Source organism: Monodon monoceros, unplaced genomic scaffold (assembly GCF_005190385.1).
Source record: "Monodon monoceros isolate NGI ecotype Baffin Bay Population unplaced genomic scaffold, NGI_Narwhal_1 Super_Scaffold_8, whole genome shotgun sequence".
Lineage (NCBI taxonomy): Eukaryota > Metazoa > Chordata > Mammalia > Artiodactyla > Monodontidae > Monodon > Monodon monoceros.
The window spans coordinates 15419658-15445043 of record NW_021703785.1 but is presented as its reverse complement, the minus strand read 5'-3'; the positions used below and the strand labels follow the sequence as shown (position 1 = coordinate 15445043).

The 25386-nt window shown below is 41.1% G+C and overlaps 1 protein-coding gene across 1 annotated transcript in view; it reads left to right on the top strand.

Moving 5' to 3' along the window:
- GPC6 (glypican 6) overlaps nt 1–25386 on the top strand; it is a 1074747-nt gene that overhangs the window by 938500 nt on the left and 110861 nt on the right. Inside the window, exon 5 of the mRNA XM_029210314.1 lies at nt 24906–25036. Coding sequence (XP_029066147.1) covers nt 24906–25036 — 131 coding nt within the window. The remainder of the gene's footprint in view (nt 1–24905; nt 25037–25386) is intronic.

Here is a 25386-nt window from a genome sequence, read left to right as displayed (position 1 = left end):
ACTTAAATTTGTGAGCCATCTCACATCCCATTTGGAAGCAGAGTGCAATTCTGAAAGGAATAAAATCCAGTATACGGTCAAGTCCAAAATGCACTTCTCTAGAAATCCAAAGGGTGAGATCACAGAGGAGAGAAGTGATGTGTGGAGGGGTTTGAGGGATGTTTGGACAACCTGTGCTTCTTGAAATATTCTCCTTGGTTCAGCAACCCTGTGTGCTCCCCTCTTTTCTCTCTATATTGTCTCCCCTTTTCCCTGTTCTTTTCCTGAGTGACTCAACCCTTAGCTTCCTGCTCTTTGCCTTATACATTCATCTATTTGAGAACCCATCAATCCTCATAACTTCCCCTGCCTCTTCCAGTTTGGGCAAGGCCAGCGGCAGCACAGAGAGGTAAGGAGGGTTTAGGACAGAAGTCTCATTAACGAGGAGGGATCTTCAGACTCTACAGAGGTAGACGGAAAGCAGATTGAGTGAGACCTGAGCATCGGTTTGTACTGAAGAGATGAAATGAGTGGCCCAGATTGGGGAGGCCAGTTGGCCAAGGCAAAGGAGGATAGTGTTTGACCCTAGAGCCGTAGTACTCAAAGCGTGGTCCATGGACCAGCAGCGCTAGCATTACCTGGGAACTGCTAGAAATGCAGAATCCCGGGCCTTACCCGAGACCTTCTGAATCAGAACCTGCAAGTGACTGGTATGTGCACATGAAAGTTGGAGAAGTACTGGTCAAAACCAATGTGAAAAGAAAAGAAAAAATCAGTAAATATAGAGAGGAGTAGGCTCTGCACCAATCAGGCTCTACCCACTAATACATTTGACTTCTGCACATTCCTTCCAACCCTGATGAAAGTTAGCAAATGTAGCCGAGAAGGAGCAAATATTGGGGAGGGTGGGCCACCTCGGGGAAGATGAAGTCCCTTTAGTGGGCCAGGAGGGTCTAGATGGAGCAGAAGATTCTTCTCTTGGTGCAGCAGGCACTCGATTTCGAAAATTGGCCTGGGGCAGACTAAGGGGGACTTTGAAAGCCAACTGAAGAGTTCTGTGGTTTTCCTGGATGCATAAATTTATTAAGGAGGAATCTAGTGAAAGCAGTGATTTCGGATGAAACATCCTGCCACAAGAAACAGGAAAAAGCCAACAGCAGGGAGAGTAGGCAGGGCACCTGTGCATATGTTTTGCTAATTTTGTCCCTGTACTTTCGTCAATGTCATTCCTGATGAACACAGAGTGGCCAGTCTACTCCTTTCCTCCCACCTCCGTCATTGCCATCCTTCAAGGTCCACTCAGGTGCATCCTTCTCCAGGACATCTTTACTAGTGACACAAACCCATACCAGCATCATCATGAAGTCCTCTAGCCCTCAGAGTCTATTCTATGTGTTTAACCTTAAGCATCTTAACATAGAGACTCAGGAGCTGGCAGGGCCCTAATTCTATCTCCTCCTTAAACTCTTCCAGCGATGGGATCTTGATGACCCACCAAGCCATCCATTACAGGAGGGGGAGGTGCTGTAATAGTTAAAAAAGAAAGCTCTTCCTTATATTGAGCTGAATTTCCTTTTTTCTTCCTTTGTGTCAATCACATACTAAAAAGCACCAGGATAGCACAGCTCCCTGCCTTTTATCTGTTTCTCGTTCACAGATTCTGTTGAGTCTGCAAGTTGAAAGTGTTTTAGCCTTTCTTTACTGATCTGAGAGAGCTCGAGCATTCTCTTTCCTAGCAAAGCTCATTTAGACCGTGTTCCGTTTGACATATAGCTACTGAGAGAGTTCAGGTAGACGCTTAACTGGCTGTGTTCTCTTTAATTCAGATGTGGTTAGACTAGTTTATGATTTCACAGCTCCGGTATCACCCTGGACTACAGAGAGTTTGGAGCAAGAATATCAGGGGTGGGCAGCCTGAATGAAGAATAATCAACCCATAATGTAGGAGATAGATAGATGCGAAGGACACTTGAGAGACAAAATGTTCCTGGGCCAGAAGCGCACAAACCAAGGAACTGACTGTGCCCTGATCAATGTTATTTACATTTGTAAAGAGCAGCAAACCTGTCAGTCCAGACCGCTTGGGTAGCTTGGATCTGAGATGAAACGAGAGTCCCAGGGGTGCCTGTTAATTTAGCCGTGATTATCCATATTCTGTCCTGGGACAAAGGCACCTCGGTCAAAGACTCGCCCAGTCTGGCCCCAGTGTCAGGCCTCTTTTAGAAATAATTAGAGCCCGACTTCCACAAACATTCCTATCAGACAACCAGCCCTCCCCCTCTGATTGCCTCAATACCAACAGCCCTGAGTTGTAAACCAAACTGGGTGTCAGATCTGCAGCCGAGGACCAGACCCTCAAACGAGGTGACTCAACCAATACAAGGTCGGCCGTGAGGCCAGCCAGCCAGTTTCTCCCTGTGGACACCAGCCTCTCTCTCCCACCAGCAGAGCTCTTACATTCGTCCCTCAGTTTCCAAATCACAAAAGAAGTCCCCAGAACCCAATCTAATCAGCTCCCACTGATGAGTGCTTACAACGTGGCAGAAACAGTGCTACTTGCTTTCCACACATTACTTCATTCATTGCCACGACAACCCTGATGAGAAACGGTTATCCCGATTTTCCATGTTGAGAAACTAAGGCAGAGGCATGATACAACAGCCTAACTGGAGACACAGCAAAGAATGGTCGAGTGTGATTTAAACCCATCCAGACACATGACTACAGCTCTACACTCCTTTCTTAGCATTAAATCCAAATGTAAGGGGAAAAATATCATTGCATAAGGCAGAGAATCCCCTCAAGTTATTGCAAAGAGTACAAAAGTCAGTTCTTTCAGAAGTGTAGGCATGTGATAATCAAATACTACAAGATAAAAAAATTTACTCAAGATTAACATAGGACATCATATTCAAAGTTGTGACTCTTCTTAGCATATTTTGTTGGCAGTTAAAGGTAATATTATATTTGGTAAATATCTGTTTTCTAGCACGTGTCTTTACCCACAACAAGAAATGGTTTATGCAGCTGAGGCCCTCTGGAAGACTGACGGTATTTATCCCACCACTGAACAACCCAGAAGAATAGACTAACATTTGGTTGGAAACAGAAATGATTAGAACTTATTTATTGGGTTTTATTAAAAAGATGCTTCCTTGGCACAGTTATTGTTTCACTTTTCAGATGAAATAAAGTGAAGTGATAGCTAAGGATTCAAAATTGAATTGCGAAGTGCTACTTTTAATAATATATTCCACACCAAAAAGAGACTTTATGAAGGTTTTTGTCAGTTAAGAAGATCAATAATTGTAGATTTGAATATGATGTCATCTTTTCTATCCAGTATCTATCTGTCTATCTACCTCTCTACCTATCTGTCATTCAGTCATCTTCTATTGTTCCTCCAAAGGTTTTGAGAGTATTCACCTTGCCTCTTCATCCATACTGCTAACTTTGTTAGTATGGAAGTAAAACATTCATAAACTGCCTATCTTGTGCCAAAGGCAATGCAAAGGATTGGGGACACAATATCAAACCAGAGTGTGCTGTGCAGGACGTTTTCAGTTGCACTAAATAACTCCACTGGAGTGAACAAGAAGAATGGCAAAAGGGTGATATCAAGGCCGATTGTTTCTGAGACTCCAGGATGTCTCCAAAGACTCGGGCCCTTCCCATCTTTCCGCTCTGGTGTCTCCAGGCTCATTCCTCTCATGGTTGCAAAATGGCCATTGTTACTCCAGGCATCACATCCAGACTTAACAAGGGCCAAACTGGAAACCTTTCCCAGAAACCCCTAGCAGACTTCCCCTCATGTCTCATTGGCCGGAACTGGACCATAGGACCATCTTCAGGGCAATACCCAGCAGAGGGAATGGACTTCCATGACAGGCTTAGACTAATCAATCAGAGTTTATCAGAGCTGAGATGGATTTGGTTACTGGAACAAATAAGGATTCTGTTAGAAGAAAGCTGTGGGGAATGGCTGTTGGGCTGGCTAGTAGTCTACAAGGTGATGTGCGTGCTCAGGATCTGCATATAGAAAATTCTAGGCTGGGTGACGTACATACCAGCTCAGTTTGTTTAGCACTTTTTTAAAAAAAGCTCTCTTTCAGTGTACTTTAAAAAAAAAAAAAGTACCATTTTAATCACTTTAAGTGTCCAGTTCAGTGTCATTAGGTACATTAACAATGTTGTCAATGTTGTCATCATCACTATCTATTTCCAGAATTTTTTCGTCATCTCAAAGAGAAACCCTGTATCCATAGCATCAACTCCCCTTTCCCTCTCTTCCCAGCCCCTAGTAAACTCTATCATACTTTCTATGAATTTGCCTGTGATAAATACCTCATACAAGTGCACTCATACAATATTTGTCCTTTACTGTCTCGCTTATTTAACATGGCATATTGTTTTCAAGGTTTATCCATATAGTAGCATGTATCAGAATTTCATTCCTTTTTATGGCTGAATACTATTCCATTGTGTGAATATACCACATTCTGTTTATCCATTCATCTGTCGATAGACACTTGAGTTGTTTCACCTTTTGACTTGTGAATAATGCTGCTATGAACATGGGTGTGTGAGAATCTGGGCGAGTCCCTGTTTTCTTAGCACTGTCTTCAACAGCACTGAACCCCAGTGACAGAGTAACCTGTTACATATGTTGTATTAAATTATGCAACATCTGCAAAGGAGAGACAGGTGCTTCAGAAATGGCTTCTGCCGCTACCGTCTTTGTTGTTGTTGGAACACAGAAGCAGAGCTCAAAGGAGGGGTGCCTAGCTCAGCCCTAGGATTCTGAAATATGTGAGCTGCACTTTGAAGATCAATTAGGGATAAGCATCATAGGACCTCTAGAGGAAGTGCCTGCAGTCCAAATGCTTAATTAAACAGAAGGATTAGATCTCAGTCTATGCACTTATTTTCCTCCCCCACAAGAATCTGGTGTCCTCCCATCGCTTCTTTTTCAGCATATTTACTGTTGAGAATATGCATATGCTTTGTATGAGGTACAGTTGGGGGCACTAAGGAATAAAAGGTAAATAATCTGTAGTATCTACCATCAAAGAGCGCAAAGTGTAGCAGAAGAGACAGACTGAAAAAGAGATCATTATGCCACCATATGTGAAGGGCAGGGAGAGAGAAAATCAAGGTGCCGTGGGAGCCCAAAGCAGGGAGCTCTCAGAGAGAAGGACTCCAACATCCCTGGTAAAATTTTTGAAAAGTTGTTTGGAATTAATCAAGTACTTGGCAACACATGTTCCCTGATCAGGATCAGAATGTGACACGGGTGCAAAAAGTAGGACCCAGGGGTCAGATAACTAGTGTGGATTGTATGGAAAAGAGAGGAGGCCACAAAAGTGAAGGGAGAAACAGAAAGCATGAGTATGAAGGGTGAGGGAAAAGAATAAAACCCACTGAGAAGGAAAACTGAGGAGAGGGAAGTGACAAAGCAAAACAGCACGGGGGGCAAATGACAAGAAAAAGGTTGCTAGAGCGTATCAAGGCTGCTTAACTCATGCTGTGTATGATTTTGTCAATTAGATTTGTAGAAGCCTGTGCCATCAATGCAAATGATTTATGTTATCAATGTGGTCTCTCTTTTTTCTTTATATTATTCCCCAAAATGCTGAAGAACATGTTAGCTGCGTTGGAAGGAAAGTTTTTAGGTGATAGTCACTCCCTTTTTATCATAAATCTATCCTGGAGCCCAACTCTCTCTCCATGCCTGGACAGCCAACTGCTCATAGGACATTTCCACTGAGCGTCTGACCTGTTGTCCTTTTCCTTTGAAATGTGACCCCTCGTTCTCCTACCGTTCCCCATTTGTCATCGTGCTTTTCACTGTCTCCTTGTCTCTGGGCCCTTTTGAATTGCTGCTCCCTCTTTTCTGCTATTCCATCTTCTATTCCACTGACACCGCCCACTCTTTCTTCTCTACTGAACTAATGCCTAGTAATCCTAGTAGGCTTCAAAAACACAGCTCCAGAAGGCTATCTCTGCCCCCCTCTCTCCCTCCCCAGGCTGATTTAAATTCTCTTTCTTTGAGGTTCCGTTGCACTTGGTACCTGTTTCCTGCTTAGCCGTCATCACACTGAATAATAATTGCTAGTGTGCTTGCCTGTCTCTCCATGGGTCTGCAGCCATACACATCACAGGCACGCAGTGCATGTTGACTGATTAAATGAATGAATAAAGAAAACAGTACTGCATCTTAGCAGTCAACAAAGTCATGAGTTGAGAGTCAGTTCCACTGAGTCTTTCACAGATCATCAGTGGCTTAGTTGTTCAAAAGCTCTACTGACATAAAGCGTTAAGTTTCTGACCCATTCATTTTTAATCCCAAGAGTGCTATTCTAAGCATTCTATTTTAAAATTATTTTTCTCAATTTTTCTATATTTTCTATAGTATGGTGATTATCATTAGTTAACCTTTTAAAATAAATTAATACTTTTTAAAGCCCCTCTCTTCTCAATAAAGAAAAAAATGTAAGGCCAGACCCGGTCTTTTGTGGCCTAGGTGTATGTGGGAGAAGAGTGGCTAATTTAGGGGAAATGGGGAAGAGGTTGGTAGGTCAGAAAATATTTTGTGATAAAGTTTAGAAAGCATTGACTTCGGAACATTGGATGTAGTTTATTAATATGGGAATCATTACAAATGTTAACTTGGATGTACATGGAATGATGTTGCTAACTGTACAGTCTAATGTGAGCTTTGAGAAACAAATATACGTTATCTGGGCGAAATTTTTTTAAATATACTTATGAATTCTACATAATAAATATATGCGAAGAAAAAGAGATCGATGTATACAATATAGATGCATGCAATAGGCATATCTTTCTGCCAAAAGCCAGGAGTTTATTCAGTAAATATACAGCAGGCTTTCTCAGTAGAGCTGTTACTCTTAGAATTCTGACCCAATTCCAACAAAGTAATTTCATCCTGCCTGCTTAAATTCCCCTACATTGCTGCTCAACACAGAATTCTTCTTCATTTCTCGTCCCATCTGAAGTGTTACTCCATCCTGAAAAACAGCTTCGTGTACCACTCTAAAGGTGACTGCTTTGCCTAGATGAGTGAGGCAATTTTGTTACGTTAAGTGCTTTGGGGAAAAAAGCACTTACAGTGTTCCCGTAGAAATGCAAGCTAATATTACTCAATGAAACTTCCTTTCAGCTGTTGTGCTTCGTGGCATTTTCAAAACGAAGAGACCTTCCCCCACTGCAGCTTATTTATGTGATGTATTCAAAATGGGCACATTTCCTGAAGGCATCTGGGAATGTGTGTAGAAGGAATGGGAAAGAAACAGAAATTTAATATAGATGAAGTTAAACAGCTAACAGCAGAGAGGCCAGTGAGGTTGTTAAGCTGCAACTTCAAACCTAGACCTAAACTTCTGAGTAATCAGAAAGAATAGAGAATAATTACATGAGGTATCTTCTGGTGCGTCTTCCGTCTCGCTAAATTCTAAATGACCGTTCCAGGAGGTTCTTGGGGTAGGCAAAGGTGTCCCAACTACAGAATTCAGAGCTTCATAGACTTTGGAATAAAATAGTTTTTGCAAATTTATTGAATATTATTACATGCAGCGTTTAAAAGACAGCCACATTTTTGAAAAGCATAGCAAGCAACACACTGAATATGCGTGGATATATCACCCATTGGTTTCTAGAATACATCACCCTGTTTTTTCTTTAAAATCAGTCCCATTCACTGTCTTTTAGTAGCCTCAAAATTATGTTTCTGTTTCTTAGGAAAATCTCTTAGCCTGTTTTCAAGATACATGTTTGCTTTAAAAAACAGTCATATTATTGATCTCTAAATACCCAAAGGTGACTTAAGGTTAATTCAGGTGTATTAGCAGAAATAACTCAGCACATGTCTCTGGGACCCAGGTGAGGACGCAAGTGGGCAGGCACTGCCAATCCATTTTTGGACTGTTGGCTTCATCACCAAATGGTAGATACACATTCTAATTTTCTTTTCTATTTCTATCATAAGCGAGTCAACATTTTCTCTGTCCATTTATCTTAAAACCTTACATAGATACTTAAACAAAATAAGAGGAGATTTTTCCAGGAAAACATCAAGGCCTTTGACAATGGATGTTTTATCTGACCAAGATAAAAAGACTTACCTGACTCAGGAGCATCTTTCAAATTTTGTGCCTCTTATTGTAATGTTTTGATTAATTCACAAATGGTTCTGGGCCTTTCACATCACCTTATGAACATGGGTATTTTTAAAATCTTTTTTAGTGTTTCGAAGCAGAGATGGTAAAGGAGGCTTAGAAGTTGGAGCTCATGGATCTGAGCCAGCATCCAGCTCCATTCTCAATATGGAACCTCTGGCTTCACTAAGCTTGATTCATTTTGTTTAAAATGGTGCTAAAGACAGCACCTACCTCTTAGAGTCAGGAGAGTTAAGTGGGATGCTGCATGCACCGCTTCCCTGCAGGTCTGTAGGAAGTGAGTGCTAACTGGTGGTCCTCCTACAAAGGAGCTACATGTATGCCTGCAGATCTGGGTAAATGGCTGTCTGATGATCCTTTATATATCCATACCTAGATCTTTCGTTATCATCTACTCAAAATGTCCTTGATCATCTAACACGATAGTTGAACAGCTTGAGAATACTGCCCCCATGTCTCAAAGTCCTGCTTCCCTGGCCTTGCAGTTTCAGCATGGATGTGGAGCCTCTGACCCATGTTCCTGTGAATGATTTCTCAAGACTTATTGATATATTCCTATTGGTTCTTTAAAACCTACCTTTTTACGCCCATTTTTCTTTTCTTTGACGTTATTTTGAAAGGATATGGACTTGAGAATGGAGATAAAATTGAAAGCCAACTATATTTGTGACAGGCACACACCTCTCCATTCCTTAGCATGTCTGTGAGGCTAACAGGAGGGAGGGGGGAGAATCACTGTCCGCTCCAGGGCATCAGAGCTGCATTTCTCTGACCTCGCTCCTTCACGAGGCTACTTCAAACAAACAAGTGACCTTGGGAACTTCAGGCAGCGGCCCTCATATTGCAAGCTGTGGGCCCACAGTTTCTCTTCCTGAGCCTTCTCTTAGTGTTTAGGCCTTTCCAGAACTTACCATTAAAAGTAATCTTGTTGGGCTTCCCTGGTGGCACAGTCATTGAGAGTCTGCCTGCCGATGCAGGGGACACGGGTTCGTGCCCCGGTCCAGGAAGATCCCACATGCCGCGGACCGGCTGGGCCTGTGAGCCATGGCCGCTGGGCCTGCGCGTCCGGAGCCTGTGCTCCGCAACAGGAGAGGCCACAACAGTGAGAGGCCTGCGTACCGCAAAAATAAATAAATAAATAAATAATCAAATGAATCTCTAGGCCCAAATGTTGTGAGAACAGTACCAGGCCCAGCCCGTTGAAATGCTAAGTGCTCACTCCCTCTCTGTAATGTAATATGTCCTCTCTCTCCCTCTCCCCTTCCCTCCCTCCCTCCCTCCCCTCTTCTGCTCTTCCCCCGCTTTTCCTCCCTCCTTAGTTGGCACATGATCTTTATCTTCACCATGGAGTATATTTTGAAGATAACTGTAAGCAAGATGTACAGACAAAGGAAATAACGAAAGTTATCCTACCTTTTCATACGATGTGTCAGAGATAAGAAAAGATGAACTCATCACCCTGTAAAATGAGGTTTTTTTCTTCTTTTTTCAACAATCCAGCTTTATTTCTTTGGGTCCAGCGACCCATGATATAGGACACACTGCTCTTTTTTTCATTTTCCTTTTGGTTCACATGGCACTGAGCAACAAAATAATAGCAAATATATATTTTTTAATAATACCAGCACACAGACGAGGAGGAGAAAAGGGCTCGCATTGCTTGCTGAATTGCCCACTAATCACTGTGCAGACCCAGCAGGGAATTCTGACAACGTACCTGACTTTTCATTTATTTATTTTTTATTGGTTCTGGGAGAAGTTTGTGATTCATTCCACGTAGGTTGCGAGGCCTTGTACTACAGGAACAAATTGTCTGTGGGGTGATTTGCTTTATTAACTTTTAGAGCAAAGGAGGGAGAAATAGGAGACTTGCTTTAACTGCAATATGCTGGCAAAAAGTTTGGTCCTTTTTAGTTCATTGACACCTGAAATGTTTTAACTGGTCCTATTTCTTAATGATACATTGGCTGATTGTCAAGAAGGAGGCAGTATGATGGAGTCAAAAGAAAGCTGGTTGAAAGACAAAGAACCAGGCAATGGTCACAGCCCTGCCATCTGTGTCCCGCCAAATTCCTAGACCCCTCATAGCGCAGAAACTCGGTGACCTTCTCAGTAAAATAAAAAGGTCGGACTAGATATTGTCCTCCTTTTAGTTAATTTTATGTTTTTATTGATGTATACTTGATTTACAATGTTGTGTTAGTTTCAGGTGTACAGCAAAGTCATTCAGTTATAGATATATTCTTTTTCAGACTCTTTTCCATTATAGGTTATTACAAGATATTAAATATAGTTACCTGTGCTCTATAGTATGTCCTTATTGTTTATTTATTTTATTTTTTTATAATAGATCTTTATTGGAGTATAATTGCTTCACAATACTGTGTTAGTTTCTGTTGTACGAAAAGTGAATCAGCCATATGCATACATATATCCCCATACCCCCTCCCTCTTGAGCCTCCCTATCCCACCCCTCTAGGTCATCACAAAGCACCGAGCTGATCTCCCTGTGCTATGCTGCTGCTTCCCACTAGCTAACTATTTTACATTTGGTAGTGTATATATGTCAATGCTACTCTCACTTTGCCCCAGCTTCCCCCTCCCCACCATATCCTCAAGTCCATTCTCTATGTCTATGTCTTTATTCCTGCCCTGCCACTAGGTTCATCAGTACCATAAGCAAGCTTGAGAAAGAAAAACAGAGCTGGAGGAATCAGGCTCCCTGACTTCAAACTATACTACAAAGCTACAGTAATCAAGACAGTATGATATTGGCACAAAAACAGAAATATAGATCAATGGTACAGGATAGAAATCCCAGAGGTAAACCCACACACATATGGTCACCTAATTTACGAAAAAGGAGGCAAGAACCTACAATGGAGAAAAGACAGCCTCTTCAATAAGTGGTGCTGGGAAAACTAGACAGCTACATGTAAAAGAATGAAATTGGAACACTCTCTAACACCATACACAAAAATAAACTCCAAATGGATTAAAGACCTAAATGTAAGACCAGACACTGTAAAACTCTTAGAGGGAAACATAGGAAAAACACGCTTTGACATAAACCACAGCGTGATCTTTTTTGACCCACCTCCCAGAGTAATGGAAATAAAAACAAAAATAAACAAATGGGACCTAATGAAACTTCAGAGCTTTTGCACAGCAAAGGAAACCATAAACAAGACAAAAAGACAGCCCTCAGAATGGGAGAAAATATTTGCAATTGAAACAATAGACAAAGGATTAATCTCCAAATTATACAAACAACTCATGTTTATCTACTTTATATATAGCAGTGTGTACCTGTTAATCCCAAACTCCTAATGTATCCCTCCCCAACCCTTTCCCCTTTGATAACCATAAGTTTGTTTTCCATGTCTATGAATCTGTTTCTGTTTTGTAAATACATTCATTTGTATCATTTTTTTTAATATTCCACATATAAGCAATATCATATGATATCTGTCTTTCTCTGACTTACTTCACTTAGTATGATAATCTCTAGGTCCATCCATGTGGCTGCAAATGGCATTATTTCATTCTTTTTATGGCTGAGTAGTATTCCATTGTATAGATGTACTACATCTTCTTTATCCATCCATCTGTCGATGGACATTTAGGTTGCTACCTTGCCCTGGCTGTTGTAAATAGTGCTGCTATGAGCACTGGGGTGCGTGTATGTTTTCAAATATTATACTCTTTCAGTAAAAGTTTATAACTTCATGGGTGATGATGAACTCAAACCTTCAGTATTAACTTTGTTGAGAAGTGAAAGGAACCTTCCTCTCCATAAAGATAGAATAATATTAATATAATAATAAGCATTTGCTGTGCTATGTGCCTAGTATGGCATTTAATCCCCACAGTGATGTAGGAAGAGCCCCCGTAATAACAGAGGACACTAAGGATGACAAAGGTTAAATAGATTACCCCAGATCACAGAGCCTGTGACTGGGGTCACTAGACTCCCATGCGTGACACACAGCTCATGACCATGCCTCGCCTCCACACTGCCTCTCAGGGAGACCGAGAAGACCATCCATGCTGCTGAGGGATTCAAAGTAGCTCAAGTGTGATGTGCAGGTTAATAAAGAGTAAGGAGGAATGTGTGTGCTTTTATAAGCTTGTCAAGGACAATTCAGGATCATGGTACCCACTTTGAAAGAACAGGGTCTCTAAGGGAGGTTTAGGGAGAAGGGTAATTGCAGCAAAGAAGGAATAAGAAAAATCTTAGATAGGACCAAAATGCGTTATCTTTATCATCTAGGTTTTCTCTTTTAATATTCTCTTTAAAAGTGGTGGAGGGCTTCCCTGGTGGCGCAGTGGTTGAAAGTCCGCCTGCCGATGCAGGGGATGCGGGTTCGGGCCGCGGTCCGGGAAGATCCCACATGCCGCGGAGCGGCTGGGCCCGTGAGCCATGGCCGCTGAGCCTGCGCGTCCGGAGCCTATGCTCCACAACAGGAGAGGCCACAGCAGTGAGAGGCCCGCGTACCGCAAAAAAAAAAAAAAAGTGGTGGAGCGCTTGGAATTTAATAAGTAAGTAAAATATTGGGTAAACACATTGATACTATCTGAGCAATATCAATGCTTGTGTAATAGGTGGAGTGAGAGAGGACAAAGATTTTGGGTTCAATGGCTGCTGTTTACATTGAATGATTTGCTTTCCTTCTTTGGATCTAGTTTCCTACAAAGCAGACTGGTTGGTCCAAATCAACCCACTAGATTCCAAAACCCTGTAGAAGATTTTAGGGATATAAAGATAAAGATGTACTTCTTCTCTCAGAGAGATCTTTAAGAACTCCTTACCTCTTAAATTCTGTGACTCATCATCAAGGTGAAGACTAGTTGGTTGTTGTGAATTATTTGAACATTCCTAGCTACAAATGACATAAAAAATTATTCATATGAAGAATCAGCAATAAAAATTTAAATAAAGGGTTATGGTTGGTAGTATACACTTTGATGTCCATCAAATTCATGATTTACAAGGCCCACTCTTTCTGGCTTGTGATGTATCCAGACATCTCAAAGATATAACATAGCAGTGAGATGATGCTTATGTGAATATATTATATTTTTATGAAATGCAGTGCATTATTCTGCTAAAAAGAAACCATCTGAAAATGAGTCCTGTAGATTCTAATTTCTGTACTGTGCTAGGAATACTAGTGAATTCTTTTTCTCCCACAATTTGCATTTTCTCTTAGAGTGTGGAAGCAAAATAAGCCTCTTTGTTTGCACTGGTTTCAGAATTAAATTAGTTTGTATATTTGTTCTCTCCTCCTCTTCCTGGATTTGATTTCAAAGTAAACAGTTATTTTCATTAAATTCTCTTTTATTTGGATTTAGCTCTTTAGTTACTGGACTTATTCTGGGTGGCTGTCCCTGTTTTATTTTTCAGTAAGGTATCCATTCACTGTTTTAAATGGCATTTACTTGGTTCACTTCCATTTTCTATTATTTACCTCACTCTGTGGTACTATGATTTCTTTAGCTAGATCTCACCCCTGCCATGGTCTGATATTTTAAAGGTATTTTTTTAAGTACTTAAATGCCATACGGGGTTGGTAAAATAGGAAAAAAATGATCATCAATTTGATGTTTAATGAATGTGGACAAATTACAGGGAAGAAACAAAAATGACATTCATCCCAGAGATTGTTTTCAAAGTTAATGGTAAACGTGGAGTCTTGAGAAACAGCAGGAATTACCTTGTTTAGAAAAACCAAAAATGTTGACTTTTTTTTTTTTTTAGATTAACCTAGAAATGACTTCTGACAGAAAGAAAACCAGCCATACTTTTCAATTTCAAGAGAAAAGCTCTAAAAAGTTATTTCTACCTAATAAAAAAGTACAGTAAGATTCTAAATTCCCACAGAAACTCTTCATCTACCTTATAACACATCGAAAGCCATCAAGGGCCTATTGGCCAGCACTAATAAAGTTTTGCGGGCGTTTTTGATGGTGTGTGTGGGGCAGGGGAGTAAAGAGGGGGAGTTTTAGGGCTGCGGGAGGGGAGAAAATTAGTTCTCGCTAAGTTACAGAAGAAAGTATAGGAAGATTTTTAAAATTTGTTCCAATAATTCATTTAACAAATGTTCATTTAACAACTCTTAGGGTCTGAGTATTGTTCCAGGGGATGAGACTACAGAAGTGAACAAGAAAAAGGAAGTTCCTGCCCTCTTGAGGATTACATAACAGTGGGGAAAAGAGGAACAATAGCAAATATACATAAAATAATTCAGCAGGGCTTCCCTGGTGGCGCAGTGGTTGAGAGTCCGCCTGCCGATGCAGGGGACACGGGTTCGTGCCCCGGTCTGGGAAGATCCCACATGCCGCGGAGCGGCTAGGCCCGTGAGCCGTGGCCGCTGAGCCTGTGCGTCCGGAGCCTGTGCTCCGCAGCGGGAGAGGCCACAACAGTGAGAGGCCCGCATACTGCAAAAATAAAATAAATAAATAAATAAATAATCCAGCAAATATTAAGTGCTGTGAAGAATAAAGCAATCGGATGAGAGTGACTGGGAGTTGATAAGGTAGTTAGAGAAGGTCTTTCTGAGAAGTATCAGTTGGGTAGAGACCTAAAGAAAATAAGAGGCTGAGGAATAAACAGTAAGTACAAAGGCCCTGGGGCAGGAGAGGGTCTGGCCTGTATTCAAGGAACACAAGGAAGCTAGTGAGCGATAATATGCTTGATAATAGATTAGGTCACAGAGGTGGAAAGGAGAAAGCCTATACAAATATGATGCAAGATCAAAAAAATTTAAACAAATGATTGGTAAATTTGACTATAAAAAGTTTAAAATTTCTGCATAGCAAAAACTACCATGAACAAAGTCAAAAGATAAACAGCAACTTGGGGGAACATGGTAATTCATGTCACCCAAGGGCTGGTATCTTTAATGTATTTTTTTGTAAAGAAATTTCTTTATATCAATATGAAACAATAATCCAACAGAAAAATAAGTGACCAAAGAAAATGAAGAGAAAAAGCAATTGTAATGCCTTTTAAACATATTAAAGGATGTTCAACCTTACTTATAATGAGGGAAATTCAAGTTAAAACCACACTGGGATGCAATTTCTTACCCTATCAGATTGGCAAGGATCCAAGCATTTGATCTTAACGCCATCTAAAAGTTTGAGCCTTAGAGAGCCAGACGCAGTCATGTATTGCTCTTGGGAATGTAAACAGGTACAGCCTTTACAGGGAAAGCTTCAGCGCTAACCGTCAACATTTTAAACACCCATATCTTTGACCCAGGAGTTTGACTTGTAAGATTTTATCCAACAAATTTCTCTGCACGCATGCTAAATGAATTATGTACAAGGATATTCACTGTGACGTTATTTGTAATAGCAGGAAACCACAGGACCTGTTGAGTAGTGAGAAATGAATTAGAAGGGGGGGTGGAGCCTGATTATGAGTCTCTTTTTAAACTTGAACCTTTGGAAGTTCTTGGGCAGGTAAAATGAGAACAGGCTGTGTTTAGAGCAACTTGTGTGTCATTGATTTCAGGTCGGATTGGGTACATGTGGGATCTTGGTGACAACTTCAGTGTCATCCAAAGAGTTCTAATGGCACTCCGTGGGGGTTACCAGGGGTGGTCATAGGCGGAGCTGCCAAGGGGGCAGAGACCAGCTTATGAAAGGCCTTTCTTATGCCGGGCTAAGAGGTTCACACTTTACGCTGAAGGCACTGGCAACCTTTAGAGCAAGACGGTGACCTCATCAGATTTGCATTTTTAAAAGACAGCTCTGCTGGCAACGTCAGGAAAGAGATTACAGAGCAGCAAAGCCAGACTGGGGAGAGTGATTAGTGTGAAGAATAAGAAATATAGTCCGGAGAGAGATACGTATTCTGCCTGTTTGGCTGTTCTTATGAATCAAAATTCTACAAGTGAAAATGTCTTAACTGCAGAATTGCCTTAAAAATCAAAAACAAAAAAAATTTTTTAAACTCTGTCATTTTGATGGTTTCAGGGAGGAAGACATTTGTTAAAATGTATTAAATTGCACACTTTAATATGTGCAGTTTGTGTTACATCAGTTATAGACCTACGGGGCTGTAAATTTTTTAAATTAAAATCGTCATTAATAAGAAAAAACAAAAGAGACTCTAAAAAGGGTGTGGACCTTCTGACTAGGGAAGTTCAGATTCTCTACTCTCAGGGCTCTACTTTCTCCTGGTTATTCAGGTCCTGTCTGCCTGCTGCTGTAGTGTATCCCTCAGTCCCCCTAGCTGGGCTGTCTTTCCAGGCCTCTCCTGAAACTCGGTCCTGTGCAAGATCTGACGAGCATTTTAATTAATTGATTTGAATGAAAGCAAAGGCCATGTATACTCCGTGTGCCCATCACCAGAAAGCTACGGTGCAAAGCAGAGCCTTCTAATACTTCCATGTCATGAAAGGCTCATAAAAGAGCCTGCACATAAACACTGAAGCAGGATTTTTAGTAGTAGTAGTAGTAGTAGTAGTATTGATGGGTAACTGGGTGCCAGTGAATGAATTTACCACGGTGCTTTTTAAATTGTTTGATTTTTTTTTTTTAATGCCTTTGTCTGCTTCTCTGTGGGAAAAATATCTTGGTTAAGCTAAAACAATGGTGCTGCAGGTTTAAGAACGAGTAAGCATTGCTTCTAAAGGAAAGCGAAGTGGGCACTATGGACTTCTGATAAAACAAGCAACTAGATTGTGCTTATAGATTTCATTTTTCAAAGAGTAGATTCTTAGGACAAATTTAAAAGACTTAATGAGAACTCTGAAAGGACATGTTATCATCTTAATTCAAACTTCCCTCAAAGAAAGAAAAAACTTTTTTAATATTCATGTATTTCATCTTTGTCAGTTCAAAAAGATTCTAAACGTCATGAAGTTGGCAGCCATGGACTGCTTCTGTGCCGACACCGCCCACAAACACATAGTGACGCAGTGACGCTCTTTGGCACATAACAAACATTCGTTAGGTTGAGTTGAGTTTATTTCAATTGAATTTTCATTTTTTTCCAGCTTTATCATGATGTAATTGACATATAACATTGCATAAGTTTAAGGTGTACAACATAGTGATTTAATACACGGATATGTAGCAAAATAATTATCACAACAAAGTTAGTTAACACATCCATCACTTCACACAGTTAGCATCTGTGTGTGTGTTTAGATGTGGCGAGAACTTTTAAGATTTACTTTCTTAGCAACTTTCAAGTATTCAATACAGTTTTGTTAAGTATAGTCACCAGGCTGTACACCACATCCCCAGGACTCATTCATATAACTGGAAGTTTGTACCTTTGGACCACCTCAATCCATTCACCCCACCCTCAATCCGCAATTGAATTTCCGAAGTTATTTCTACTCTATTGTTACTTACAAAGAAGATTAATAATATCTCTTTTTTTTTTTTTTTGCGGTACGCGGGCCTCTCGCTGTTGTGGCCTCTCCCGCTGCGGAGCACAGGCTCCGGATGCGCAGGCCCAGCGGCCATGGCTCACGGGCCCAGCCGCTCCGCGGCATGTGGGATCCTCCCGGACCGGGGCACGAACACGTGTCCCCTGCATCGGCAGGTGGACTCTCAACCACTGCGCCACCAGGGAAGCCCCAATAATATCTCATTTTTTTTTAAAGTGTTTCTCTTCTTGCCTCCCCTAAAAAACATTTTGAAAATCATTCTCTTCCAGGTTAAAATCGATAGCATTCAACCATGTCATTTCTGATTTTACATCTCCTTTTTTCAAAAAATAAATTTAGAAGATATATCTAATCATATGAAATCCTACTTAATATTTATATCCTAGAGGAACAAAACCTTCGGGAGTCCCTGCAGCATGAGTTTTAATCCAATGCCATCCAGAGATCAGAGAGAACGTCTGGTTTTTTGTGTCAGGGCCTTTGCTCTTCATAAAGTCAAGTACTTAGAGAAAAGTCCAGATCTTTACCTTCTTCCAGACCTGCCCTCTACCTCCCTCTCTCTCGTGCTCGCATCCCAGGAGAAACGTATCTGAATCTGAGGCTAGCTGCTGTGCATTCGGTGTACTGTAAGGCTGTATCCAAACACAGTGCGGGCTTAGAACAGTCCTTTTTGTATGTTCCCTTTAGGGCAACGTTTTATTTTTTCCTGACGATTACAGTGGCTGGAAACAGGGGTTACGTCAATAATGTTAAATTTGTCAAATATTAATTGACTAGGGTTCTGAATAATTTGAGTCCTGTCAAATAAATGATAGGAAAAATATCTGAGTATTTTGTAAATATGGTAATTTGGCTGCTCCAGTTTTCTGTTGCTACAAAATAAATTATCCCCAAATTTAGCAGTTTAAAATAACAGCCATAGTAATGTAAACCACAGTACAGTGGATCAGGAATTTGGGAAGACTCAGCTGGCTGATTCTTCTGCCCCACGTGGTGTTGACTGGGGTCACTAGGTGGTAATCAGCTGGCAGATGGGCTGGTCTACATGGCCTCACTCACACGTCTGGCACCCTGGCAGGAGTCTCAGTCCGTTGGAGCTGCTAAAACAAAAGTATCATAGACTGAGTGGCTTAAACAGAAAACATTTACCTCTCACAGTTCTGAAGGCTGGGAAGTCCTAGATCAAGGCAGATTCTGTGTCTGGTGAAGCCTGCTTCCTGATCCACAGATTGCCATCCTCTCACTGTGTCCTCACATGATGGAAAGGACAAGGGAGCTCTCTGGGTCTCTTTGATAAGGGCACTAATCCCATTCATGAGGGCTCAGCCCTCATGACCTAATCACCTCTCAAAGGCCCTACTTCCAAATACCTTGGGGATTAGGTTTCAACACATAAATCACGGTGAGGACACAAATATTTTGTTTATAACAGCAAGGGTGGCCAGAAATCTGGGCCCAGCGGGGACTGTTCCCTGGAGTGCCTGTATGTGGCCAGCCCAGCATGATGATCTCAGAGTAGAGTCTCACAAGAGAGAAAGTAGAAGCTGAAGTCTCTTTAACTACCTGCTCTGGAAACTGACAGCATCCCTTCCACTGTATGCTAATAGTCACAGCAGTGACAGAGCCCACCCAGATTCAAGGGGATGGGACATAAACCCCACCTCTCAATGGGAAGTGAGTCAAAGACTTTGCAGTGATCTTTAATGGGCAAAGGGACCCATTGTGAGAAAATAATACAGTTTTGTATCTCTCACTAATGAACTCATCCATCAAAAAGCAGTTATTATCAAAACATTAATTTAACATACAAAAGAGCACCAGCTATACATCTTAAAGTCATCCTTGCGCCTTCTACTCCCTTACTCCTCACGTCAATTGCTGGCAATACTTCCACCAAAATATCTTGCCAGTTGGTCATCTCCTTTCTGCTTCCACGGCCCAGAGATAGTGCCTTATAGTAGCTAACCTTTGTTGTATGCCAGGCATTGCGCTAACTACTTTACAAGAACCATCTCATTTGATTGCCTAATGTACCACGATTAGGTAGAGATTGTCATAATCTCTACTTAATAGATGAAGAAAATGGGCCTCTGTGTATTAAGTGACACATATTATCTCTCAGGCGTTTAGTGGACAAACCCAAATGGAAACCCAGGCACCTGAGTCCATCTCACCAGAGTCAGGTTTCCTCACTCCTAACCAGAAAGTGCATGCTGATGTGGGCAGGATGCCTTGACCCAGAGGTGTAGCTTTACCTGCAGGCTTTGAGGGGACACCTTCTTGCTGAGCTGCTATACATGTCTCTGGTATGCTAACAGTGTCATCACATCTCTCTGTGCATCAGAACCTCATGCTGAGATACCAGTTACTTCTAATCCATCCAAATGTCATTCTGCATTTAGAAACAAAAGTTATGTATACTGCTTGAGCAAGACAGTAGTCCTTTGCTTAAAGAGAAACAAAACGTGGACAACACAGGAGATATGTATAGAAAGGACCAGCTGATCATTAGCTGACATACTAGAACTGCCCTGGTTTAATTGGCAATAGATAACAGCTCCAAGAGCACAGTTAAAAATAAAGTTCCAAATATTTCAAAATGTAAATGGCACGAAGATAATTAAGATAGCGCAGGATGGCAGCCTCTGGAGGAAATTATGGCTGTGTTGTGACTTAATTGGTTTCAGAGAAACTTACTAGCTACCGCCTTGGTGTCATAAAAGTATTCTGTGTTTGCTTTGGAAGGAGAGAGAGGCATGGCTTCCCCCAGCCCTAAAGGAGAGAAAAGGTTCTCCTGACACCTGGGGAGCTTAACTGGTGACAGACTTGCCCAGCAGGTGGGAGGCAAACTGGCCAAGCAGGGATGCGCTTGTCTGCTCAGTGGACGCAGATGGACCACGCACACCCTCTTGCCATCTGGGGTCTGGGGTCCGAGGAAGAGCCACCATCAGCTTGCAGGCCTGTTCCAAGTCCCAGGGCTGAGGACTCTGGCCTTCCACTGCCACTTTCTCACCTTGTAATGTGTCTAAACTAGACTCCTAAAGGCAGTTGCTGTGAGCATGACCCTTTATAGTGGAAACGCAAAATATTAGAGGAATTTTCTGAAAAGCTGCTTTTCTTTTTGTGACCCTGGGGAATCCAGTCACGTACATTTAGAACAATGGAACAGGGGAATCGATTGAGGGGAGGGATGGTTATGTTATAAGAAGACATGTATTTTTTTTTCTACTTATGGTCGTCGATATACCAGTTATTTGTGTAGGTTTATCTGGCCTTCTATCAATTAACTTATTTTCACAAAAAACTTTGAGCTGGAAAAATATGAGCCCAGAAAACCACTATTTATGCCCCTCTGCCAGCCTTCCTCTCATTCTAACCAAAAACCTGCGTATGGCTATAGTCAGTGCATACATGTGATTCTATCCAAATGTTTCCCACACAGTTTTATCTGAGCTTTTCCAGGAATTAGAAGAATGCATGTATTTCTTTATAAAAGCAATATAGTGCTTCAATATATTGGGGTACGTTTATACTAGTTAATGATTTATCAACAGGTAGTTTGATTGATTAATAAGAACTTCTGTAGTTGATCAGCACAAAGTCATTACTATTCTTTGTGTGTGTGGGGGGGTAAAAAACACATAACATGAAATCCACTCTCTTAACAAATGTTTAAGCATACAATACAGTATCGTTAACTGCTTGCACATTACTACTCTTAACGATGGTTCTGAGGTTTTGAGCCGATCTATATTGGCCTTTGAGTCTTCAAAGGAGACTCTAACTTTACTTATTAAAGTGATTTTTTTAGTGTATTTTTAAAAAATTAAACCAGATAGCTTAAAGTAGCATATTCCGACTGGTGATTTAAATTAAAAGAAAAATAAAGACGTATATCTACATCTAAAAATGTATCACCTTAAATGAGTTTGTATAACAAAGCAAATGAATTGAGATAAAGAATGGAAATTCAGGGCCAACCAATTTGAGGAAATGTAGCCATTTGATTACACACTTAAGATACAGGATCGTCAGTAGGATGGCCATTTTCCAAGGCCAAGCAGGCAACTGCTTGGGAGAGGGTCACCCTTTTCATGGTTGGAGTCAAAAAAGAAGAGCTGAGTTTGCAGACCCCAGAAGCTAAAAGGTGAGCTCTGTGGTGGGAGAGGAACAGGGAACCAAAAGATTGAAATCACCAAAGAGAAGTTCCTTGACTTTGGGATACGAATCGAACAGCTTTTTGCCTTACTTTTGGAATGTCTGGTAGAGAAGGGACTGTTTTAACTTAAAGAAGAGAACCTTCTCAGAGGTATTTTAGACCCCATCATTTCCAACTGTGACAGTCTGCTGAGTCCTTCTGATCCAACCCAAAGCTCGTCCTTTTTGCCCAGAGCACTACTGCCTACAGACTTCCGGTAGAGCTAATGTTACTACTACCGCAACTCAACCCATTCGTGTTGGATAAATATACTGTGATGGACCAGTACTCTTTGTATAATGATTTGTGCAAATACTTGTCTAAAACACACAATTAAGTATCCCATAGTTATCAGTTCCTTTAACTGCATTTGTTGGATAACTCCATAGGACCAATTCTTTTTCCTGTACAAAGATTCCTTGTTCTTCTAGCAGAATACACCCGTCTAGAGAAACTTGCTCATTCATCATAATTAATCTTCATCAAAAAGCCTGTTGGAAAGTCTAACAGTAAAGGGGATTATTTTTTATAAACACACAACATAGATATAAAGATATAAAAGAAACAGCACAGCTCTCAGGCCACCTTTTAAAGCCTTAAAGGAGAAAACATCTTTAATATGAAAATACTACAACCAAACAAGGTGCATCCTCTGTCCATATCGCCAGATAATTAGGTCATTAAGATCCAGAGAAATTACTACTTTTGTTATAATATCCTGATGTAACATACACAGGTAGATCTGCATTAAGGGAAAAATCAGCAAATTTGTTGTTCGAGTTTTTTATGAGTCCTTGTTCACACTTAGGTTTTTCATGTGACTCGTGTCCATAAGAAAAATATGGGACCGAGTACGGGGGAAAGGGGTGGGATAGCGGGACCTCCCTGACACTCAGGTGCTGCCCTGGATGCTTTTAGTCTCGTTCATCAAAGGCCCCGTTATGAGGTCTGGCTGGGAAAGCCAGTTGATAGTATAAAAGCTGATGTGCACAAAGCCTGATGTTCTTTAAAAATGTGACTCTGCTTCCCAGACAGCACCTTCTTATAAAAATTCATCTATCTTAAAAGGTTTCTCACGTGCCTAATTCATAACTACGTACAACCCTGAAAAAATTTTGATGGTGGCACTTGGTTGAGCATGGTAGGATACGTAATAAATATAAAATTTGGTTTCCTCGCACTAATACTAAAAAGCAGCTGCTATAAACAGCATGTCACATTAATCATATATGACATTTAGAAAGCAGATCGTCTGTATGGTATATGATAGCTGTATGGTATATTTTCAGTTGCATTCTTAAAATATTCATGCTCAAAGGAAAAATAAACACAGGGCATATACTAAACTGTTTATAGTGTTATTCTGGGAAGTGGGATTGTGGGTGTATTTCTCTCCTTCATTTTTCTTTTCTGTATTTTCTAAGTGTCTGATAATAAACATGTATTATTTTGAAAAGGGACAGCGTTTTAAGATTGGCTCCCAAGAGCTTTATGTGAGGGCTGGGCTTCCCTGGTGGCGCAGTGGTTGAGAGTCCGCCTGCCGATGCAGGGGATGTGGGTTCGTGCCCCGGTCCGGGAAGATCCCACGTGCTGTGGAGCGCCTGGGCCCGTGAGCCATGGCCGCTGAGCCTGCGCGTCCGGAGCCTGTGCTCCGCAGCGGGAGAGGCCACAACAGTGAGAGGCCCTCGTACCCGAAAAAAAAAAAAAAAAAAAAATGTGAGGGCTATTGCGTCTACACGTTAAAAGTCTAGGCTGCCCCATCTAATATGGTAGCCACTGGTCCCAAGGGGATATTTTTAATTATGTTTAGATTAGTTAAAGGCAAATTACTTTGTTAACCATTTAATTCTTCAATCACATTAGCCACATTTCAAGTTTCAATAGCCACATTTTCATCATCACAGAAAGTTCCAGTTGTCAGTCCTGGTGGAGACAAGTTACCAAACTATGTCCTGGATGCTAAGAACAAAACTGGGCCAGTTTGCAGAGGAATGGGCATATTGCCTCGCATGCCACTCACCGTAGACACCGGGAGACTCTTCATCCCAGGTCCCTTTTATGCACCTCTCTAATCTTTGGCCCAGTAAGCTCAGAGATTTTTCCAACAGCCATCCAGCTGCTTAGTGGCAGGGTTAGGAACCCAGGGCAACTCACTCCTAATTCACAGCTCTTGCCTCCATATCACTATTAGCATCTTCTCCAGAAAACTAAAGCTTCCCAAGCAGTACTTTAGTTCAGTTCAGTTCAATCTAATTTCATAGACATTTCTTGAAAGCTTACAATGCAATAGGCACCATAATAAGCCTTGAATATGCAAAACCAAGTAAGAGAAGTTTCTCTATTCCCAGAGTGTGTCAAAGTGTTAAAAACAGAAAGGCTAGTGGGAAGCAGCTGCGTAACACAGGGAGATCAGCTCGGTGCTTTGTGACTGCCTGGAGGGGTGGGATAGGGAGGGTGGGAGGGAGGGAGACGCAAGAGGGAAGAGATATGGGAACATATGTATATGTATAACTGATTCACTTTGTTATAAAGCAGAAACTAACACACCATTGTAAAGCAATTATATTCCAATAAAGATGTAAAAAACAAACAAAGAAAAAAAAAAACAGAAGGGCATGCTAGATAGAGTGACAGCATCAAGCAGGGACAGGTCTGTCCTTCTTGGGAAATCCAGAAATGCTTCATACACGCAGATATGCTTAAATTGGGTCTTGACGATAGCGCATCCCCCAAACTCTCACATTTACATGTCTTCAGTATTCTCAGTTTTCTCCATACTCCAGAAGAAAAGAGGTTAACTCCACTTTTGAACCTGACCTGATTTTTCTTTAACTTCACTTGAAAGAGTTAGGTATATTCAACTCTCTTAATTTGAACTTATTTTCTCATTTTCAGGCCTGGTTCTATATATGTAAAATAATTTTAAGCCTTCAAATGAAATAAGATAAAATACTCCTGTAAGACTGGGTCATCAATTCCATTTTGAACTACATAAAAGCAAATACAGAATTTGAATGAGTGGTCATTTTTCAGCCGGTCATGTGGGAAATGTTTAAACGCAGGTTAGAAGCTGGGGTTCCCAGTTCTCAAATAAATCACGTTCCTGTGTTTTAACAGATGCAATGCTCTTGGTGGCAGAGCGACTGGAAGGACCATTCAACATTGAGTCGGTCATGGACCCAATAGACGTCAAGATCTCTGAAGCCATCATGAACATGCAAGAGAACAGCATGCAGGTGTCTGCAAAGGTATTTGCCTTAGTCATTTGTCTGCTAATAAAGAAAGCGCAGTAATCTGAAACTGAAGTAACTGGATATGTCGGCCAGGATTATAGATTCTAATACCTTGTCCGTGAGCTTTTCCTGTCCCGTGACAAGTTTGCTACTTCATTATAACTGTCTAACAAAATGGCATTGAGAAAGGAAGCAAGCTTTTAGTTTGCAGTTAATCATGAAGAAATTATTGGCTGCTAAAAAGTGTTGGAGAGCCCCAAGTATATTGACTAATCCATCACATTTGTGAGCAATTTGGGGGGAATTTTCTTTTTAATGGTTGAAATTTCTGCACACCCTCACCCTGTTCTCACTCTCTAGGAACT